This window comes from Bison bison, unplaced genomic scaffold (assembly GCF_000754665.1).
Source record: "Bison bison bison isolate TAMUID 2011002044 unplaced genomic scaffold, Bison_UMD1.0 scf7180017864236, whole genome shotgun sequence".
NCBI lineage: Eukaryota > Metazoa > Chordata > Mammalia > Artiodactyla > Bovidae > Bison > Bison bison.
This window is the reverse complement of record NW_011494808.1, coordinates 321,300-329,221: the sequence shown is the minus strand read 5'-3', so window position 1 is coordinate 329,221 and position 7,922 is coordinate 321,300. Positions and strand designations below refer to the sequence as shown.

General features: G+C 37.2%; 1 protein-coding gene across 1 annotated transcript in view; it reads left to right on the top strand.

The window, feature by feature from the left end:
- LOC104993209 (disintegrin and metalloproteinase domain-containing protein 18-like) overlaps positions 1-7,922 on the top strand; it is a 114,751-nt gene that overhangs the window by 94,685 nt on the left and 12,144 nt on the right. The window contains exons 17-19 of the mRNA XM_010846351.1: positions 1,680-1,766; positions 3,930-4,053; positions 7,040-7,202. Coding sequence (XP_010844653.1) covers positions 1,680-1,766; positions 3,930-4,053; positions 7,040-7,202 — 374 coding nt within the window. The remainder of the gene's footprint in view (positions 1-1,679; positions 1,767-3,929; positions 4,054-7,039; positions 7,203-7,922) is intronic.

Below are 7,922 nucleotides of genomic sequence, written 5' to 3'. Positions count from 1 at the left end.
TTATGGAAATGGCAACCCACTCCAGTGTTCTTGCCTGGAGAATCCCAGGGATGGAAGAGCCTAGTGGGCTGCCATCTATGGGGTCGCACAGAGTCGGACACGACTGAAGCGACTTAGCAGCATATATATGTATATATATATATATGCACATCTATGTGTACCACAATATATATGTACATGTGCACACACATGTACCCCAGTGTGTATATACATGTGTACACACACATATCCCAGTATGCATGTTCATGTGCACACACACACATATCTGAGTATATATGTACCTGTGCACACACACACACACACACACCCCAGTATATATGTACATGGGCACACACACATCCCCCAGTGTATATATACACATGCGTAGACACACATATCCCAGTATGCATGTACATGTGCACACACACACACCCCAGTATATATATACATGTGTACACACACATATCCCAGTATATATGTACCTGGACACACACACGCACAGGACTGAGTGACTGAACTGAACACATCCTACATGACTACTGGAAAAGCCATAGCTTTGACTAGACGGACCTTTGTCCATATATTTACTTGTCAATAGTGATAGAAAATAACGAATGTTTCTAGACTTCATCATCTGTTGGATATTCTCAGATAACTTGAGAAAAGTGGGCAGACAATCTTAGAACATGTCCCCCAGAGTATTCAAATTAAATTAAAATTTTGATAGAGGAATATTAACATGCAGTCTACATCAAAATCAGGTTAAATAAATAACTAAAACACAAATTTGTATTTAGTGAGCATTTGCTATGTCCCAAACTATTTTTGTTCCTTTATGTGTAATAAATTATTTCATCCTTATAACCTATGACTTAGGTATAATTTCTATTTCAAATTCAAAGATAGATAAACTGAGGTATGAAGGAGAACATTGCTTTTGTAAAAGACAAGAGATACTGTTATTAAAGTTAGAAGAATGTAAAAATGACTGGTTGAAGCACTGGTATTGAGCATTGATCAGTGGGCTCTATGATTAAAGTAGTTCTTGCACTGAATACTGGTTCTGTCAGTCAGTGGTGACATGCCCTAAAAAGTGTACATTTAATTCTCATCAAATATAAAATGTGGATAAAAATATCTCTCTCTCAAGGTCTATGTGAGCATATATATAAAAATGCATAGAAAGTGCAAAGGCCCATTTCAAATGCTCATTAAAATTTGGCTTGTTTTGTTTTTATACCAGCTATAATTTTTAGCTTCATAATTTCTATGCCTTGTAGAAAAGACATAGAAAAGTTCTATGTTTTCAGGTGTATCAAGAATGTTGTCTACTTTTATTGAGGAGACAAACTAGAGAAAATCTCTATGGCACTTGAGAAGCACTGAATGGACATTTCTTGTATTTTATTTTTAAAATCCTTTTCCACATTAAAATAAAAAACCTCCTGTAACATACCAAATTACAATACTTTAATAATTTTCATTGGCTATTAGTAAACTCACAAGCCTCCTCCTTCAATGGAAGCAATCTCTTATTGTGAAAACTTGATGTTTGACTTCAAGTTTTTTATTAGAATGAGTAGATGTTATGAAATTCAAGTTCATCCTAAGTATATATCATATTGTGTATCTAATTTCTTATAATAAGTACAGTCAATGAATTCCTGACTTTAAAGTTGTTGGTTGTTTCATCATTTTAGTTTTGTGACAATGGAGCTTGCAGGGCAATCCATCAATATACACAGTATCAAGATTGTGACCCACTTATCAAATGCAAAGGACATGGGGTATGTAATTGTTACTCTATTTTATGTATAGTTTTAAAATACATATCATAACATCCCACAAGATAATAATAAGCTTCAGATTAATGGATGTGGAAATTTCTTTGGAGAATTTCAGTTAAATGTAGAAACCAAATTTCATTATTTATACATATGTGCATGTTCTAGGTATTCTATCAGATCACTGCACACTTCATGAGCTAAAAACTTTTAAACTTTGTACAAAATTGCAATATGAAACATAAGCTATTACAATGTTGGATAGAGACTGCATACTTTTGGAAATAGATATATTTAGTGTTACATGTATATCAGTTCAGTTCAGATCAGTCACTCAGTCATGTCCGACTCTTTGTGACCCCATGCATCGCAGCATGCCAGGCCTCCCTGTCCATCACCATTTCCTGGAGTTCACTCAAACTCATGCCCATCGAGTCAGTGATACCATCCAACCATCTCATCCTCTGTCATCCCCGTCTCCTCCTGCCCCCAATTCCTCCCGGCATTAGAGTCTTTTCCAATGAGTCAACTCTTTGCATGAGGTGGCCAAAGTACTGGAGTTTCAGCTTTAGCATCATTCCTTCCAAAGAAATCCCAGGGCGATCGCCTTCAGAATGGACTGGTTGGATCTCCTTGCAATCCAAGGGACTCTCAAGAGTCTTCTCCAACACCACAGTTCAAAAGCATCAATCCTTCGGCACTCAGCTTTCTTGACAGTCCAACTCTCGCATCCATACATGACCACTGGAAAAACCATAGCCTTGACTAGACAGACCTTTGCTGGCAAAGTAATGTCTCTGCTTTTCAATATGCTATCTAGGTTGGTCATAACTTTTCTTCCAAGGAGTAAGCGTCTTTTAATTTCATGGCTGCAGTCACCAACTGCAGTGATTTTGGAGCCCAAAAAAATAAAGTCTGACACTGTTTCCCCATCTATTTCCCATGAAATGATGGGACCAGATGCCATGATCTTCGTTTTCTGAATGTTGAGTTTTAAGCCAACTTTTTACTCTCCTCTTTCACTTTCATCAAGAGGCTTTTTAGTTCCTCTTCACTTTCTGCCATAAGGGTGTGTCATCTGCATATCTGAGGTTATTGATAGTTAGTATCTCCCATTATCTTGATGCTTCATATTTTCTATAGTAACCCTGGAAAAATTGACCTGTCTGTGTGTCTTGTATCAAAATTTACTTCCTATTTACACATCCTTTTATTTACAATTTCTTTTATGTTCCATTCCTTTATTATTTAATTTCAATTTAATTTTGCCTGAATTTATCCCTAGATTCCTTATCTGCTTCTGACCCATCTTTTGATTTATCCATAAGGTCATATTTATAAATATATTCTAGCCTTCCTGTGCTGTGCTGCGCTTAGTCGCCATCATGTCCGACTCTTTGCGACCCCATGGACCATAGCCTGCCAGGCTCCTCTGTCCTTGGGGCTTATCCAGGCAAAAACACTGGAGTGAGTTGCCATGCCCTCCTCCAGGGCATCTTCCCAACCCAGGGATCGAACCCAGGTCTGCCATGTTGCAGGCTGAATTCTTTACTGTCTCAGCTACCAGGGAAGCCCAAGAATATTGGAGTGGGTAGCCTATCCCTTCTCCAGGGGATCCTCCCAACCCAAAAATTGAACCAGGATCTCCTGCATTGCAGGTGGATTCTTTACCAGCTGAGCTACCAGGGAAGCTACCTAGCCTTCCTATTTTCTAGCAAAATCAATTTTTCTTACTGTACCTGAATAAGTAAGCTCCACCCTTTAGTTTTCTCCCCGTGTTTCATAAAAGTTGACTCTTACAACAGTTTTATAAATATCTGGCACAATTCATAATAAATTTCAACTCCTGCTATAATTTTTAGCTTTATAATTTCTATGCCTTTTTAAAAGAGACAGTTCTATATTTTCAGGTGTATCAAGAATGTTGTCTACTTTTATTGAAGAGAGAAATTAGAGAAACCCTCTGTAACATTTAAAAAGTATTGAATGGACATTTCTTGCATTGTATTTCATCTTTATACTTATTTTCCACATTAAAGTAAAAACAGCCTGTAACATACCAAATTGCATTACTTTAATCATTTGCTTTGGCTCACAATCAATACTAATCCACTTAAATTTTATATGACATATAAAATGGTCTTCTTTATTTTGGTTTCATTCCAGATTTGCAATACTCGCTTACATTGTCACTGTGATGTTGGATATGTGCCCCCAGATTGTGAGGAAATAGCCTTATCACCAGGAGGAAGTATCGATGATGGATTTTGGAATGTAGAAACTGATGAATGTTAGTAATTAAATCACTGCTCCAGCAGAGCCTTCTGTATCCTTAAAGCCCCACTGTCTATGTGGCTATTAAGCACTGGACATATGGAGAATGCAATTAAGGAACTAACATTTTCACTTTATTTTACCTAATTAAATGTAAACTGTCACTTTGTAGTGCTATTATAAATAGCACAGCTATAGATTATGTTGTCAATCAAAATTTTGTATGTGCTTTTTTAATTCAAATCTAGCCATGAACATTTTAATGTGTCATCTTAATTTTAACCATGGTTTCCCACATTTTTCGATTTATACAGCAATTTTCTAGATTTGTTGCTGTTCAGTCACTAAGTCACACTTGACTCTTAGGCGATCCCATGAACTGCATCACTGCCAGGCTTCCCTGTCCTTCACTATCTCCTAGAGTTTGCTCACATTCATGTCCACTGAGTCAGTAATGACATCCAACCATCTCATCTTTTGTCTCCCCCTTATCCTTTTGCCTTCAATCTTTCCCAGCTTGAGTAGGCTCTTCACATCAGGTGGCCAAAGTATTGAAACTTCAGCATCAGTCCTTCCAGTGAATATTCAGGGTTGATTTCCTTTAGGATTGACTAGTTTGATCTCCTTGCTGTCCAAGGGACTCTCAAGAGTCTCCTCCAGCACCACAACTCAAAAGCATCAATTCTTCAGCACTCAGCCATCTTTATGGTCCAACTCTCATATCCGTACATGATAACTGGAAAAACAATTGTCTTGACTAGATGTACCTTTGTCAGCAAATTGATGTCTCTGCTTTTTATTTTTATTTTTTTAGCTTTTTTAAAAAAATTTTTAACTTTACAATATTGTATTGGTTTTGCCACATATCAACATGAATCCGCCACAGGTATACACGTGTTCCCCATCCTGAACCCTCCTCCTTCTTCCCTCCGCATACCATCCCTCTGGGTCGTCCCAGTGCACCAGCCCCAAGCATTCAGTATCATGCATCGAACCTGGACTGGCGACTCGCTTCATATATGATATTATACATGTTTCAATGCCATTCTCCCAAATCATCCCACCCTCTCCCTGATGTCTCTGCTTTTTAATACCCTGTCTAGGTGTGTCATAACTTTCCTTCCAAGGATCAAGTACCTTTTAATTTCATGGCTGCCTTTACCATCCCCAGTGATTTTGGAGCCCAAAGAAAGAAAATCTGACACTGCTACCACTTTTTCCCCTTCTGTTTGGCATGAAGTGATAGGACCAGATGCCATGATCTTTGTTTTCTGAGTGTTGTGCTTTAAGCCAATTTTTTCACTCTCCTCTTTCACTCTCATCAAGAGGCTCTTTAGTTCCTCTTCACTTTCTGCTGTTGGAGTGGTATCATCTGCATAGGTGAGCTTGTTGATATTTCTCCCAGCGAAAGAGATTCTTGATTCCAACTTGTGATTCATCCAGCCCAGCATTTTGCATGATGTACTCTGCATATACGTTAAAAGTTGTTTGTTTGGTTTTTTTTTGCTTGTTTTAATGTTGCAAGGTATTTAAAATGTCTTGCTACATATGGGAAAATAAAATTTGGATTCATATACAAAAGTTTTTGAAAACCAGATGCTTTTTAATTTATTTTTTAATTGGAGTATAATTGCTTTCCAATGTTGTGTTAGTTTCTGCTGTACAACAATATGAGTCAGCTATAAGTATACATATATCCCTTCCCTCTTGAGCTTCCCTCTCATCTCCACCCCTCTAGGTCATCACAGAGGCCCGAGCTGAGCTCTCTGTGATATACAGCAGCTTGGTAAATTACTTTGAATCAACATATAATTGGACTGTACCTGTGTTTCAGTGGCACAGATTCTCTTGTCATCTTGAGAGGGCATTAAATTTGTTTACACTTAATATCATGAGGTGGTGCAGAGGCAAAGAATCCACCTGCCAATGCAGGAGATGCAAGAGATCTGGGTTCAATCCATGAGAGGGGAAGATCCACTGAGAAGGGAATGGCAACCCACTCCAGTATTCTTGCCTGAAAAATTCAATGGACAAAAGAACCTGGCAGGCTACAGTCCATGGGGTCGCAAAGATTTAGACAATTGAGTATGTCCACGAATACACACAATATCATCATAATTGGTTTGGTGGTAATTCTGATTGCTTGATTTATATTTTTTTAATTTTAATTTTCTGGTTTATTCCTTTTGATTATTTGGACCAATAGATTTACTTTTCTAGTTTTATCCAATATCTTTGTAACACCAAGAGGAATATCAACTTTTTAAATTAATGCAATCAAAATTAAAACAATATCACTTTATACATTTGTTATGTAAATTTAACCTCACCTACTATTACTGTTTCTTTTTAATTAGCCTCAGTTCTATCTGTAATTTTCACTAAATAATTTTTAAAACATTCTTTTTTTTTTTGGTCTTAAATACTAGTCTTTATTTTTACACAAAGCAGTGTAAAATGAGGCCATTCCCCAAAGGGTGACTTGGAACTAAAAAATCCACACTGAGAGCGAGAGTGTTAGTGTTAGTTGCTAAGTCGTGTCTGACTTTTTGCAACCCCATGGAGCCTGCCAGGCTCCTGTGTCCATGAGATTTCCCAGGCAAGAATATTGGAGTGGGTAGCCATTCCTTTCTCCCGGGGAGCTTTTTTTTTTTCTTTTTTCTCCTTTTTTTAAATAGAGGAATCTGTTAGATCTGTTAGGTAATATCAACCTAATATATTCTAAGTAGCAGTGCAGTATGATAGGAATATGATAGTATGATAGAATGAAATACGTTAGAATGTAACACATAAACATTAAATATACATATAAATATTAAATTATATATATTTAAAAGAAATATATAATGCACTTTGGGGTATAGTCACAGAAGTTTGGAAAGCACTTTTAAGTTTAAATTTATTTATTCTATGATTATATTATTTGAATTCCAAATTTTTATAATTCAAATTACTAAAATGTATCATTTTTTAAAAGTTAAAAGATATTGTTCTGTCTTCAGCTAAAACTGCATACTTGATAAAACGACGTCGTGCCTCTCAAAAAAATAACCTGATGATCAGTTTCTACGTACTCTTACCTTTCTTCATTTTAACTGCTATCATTGCTCTTAAATGGAATAAAATGAAGATATTTTGGAACAAAGAGGGAACAATAAGTGGGGGGTAAGTAAACACATTGTTTTTATATTTAATATTTGAAAGGCTTTATGAGAAAATTCAAATGTTATTCAGAATATTATAAATAGGGACTCGTATGGATTGGCTTAATGCTTGTGTTTGTGTGTGTGTGTGTGTGTGTGTTCTTAGTCTCTCAGTCATGTCAGATTCTTTGTGAATCCATTGACTGTAGCCCACCAGGCTCCTCTTTCCATGGGGATTCTCCTGGCAGGAATACTGGAGTGATTTGCCATGCCCTCCTCCAGGGGATCTTCCCAACCCAGGGAATTGAACAGGCATCTCCAGCACCAAGGGCTTCCCTTGTGACTCAGCTTGTAAAGAATCTGCCTGCAATGCTGGAGGCCTGGATTTGATCCCTGGGTTGGGAAGACTCCCTGGAGAAGGGAAAGGCTACCCACGCTAGTACTCTGGCCTGGAAAATTCCATGAACTCTCTCAAAGAGTCGGACATGACTGAGCGACTTTCACTTTCACTCCTGCACTGCAGGCAGATTCTTTACCATTTGAGCCACCAAATGGTGGCTTATAAGTCACTGATAATGCTTATAATTCTACCAAATGTTTACAAATATACCAGATTTTTTTTTCAAACTTTAGGCACGTGGGTATCCTTCATGCCCAAATAGGCCCAGAAACAACTGAATTTACTCAGTAAATCCTCAGTATCTTTCTAGTAGAAAGTCATGTTGGCTATAATTGCTTTAGA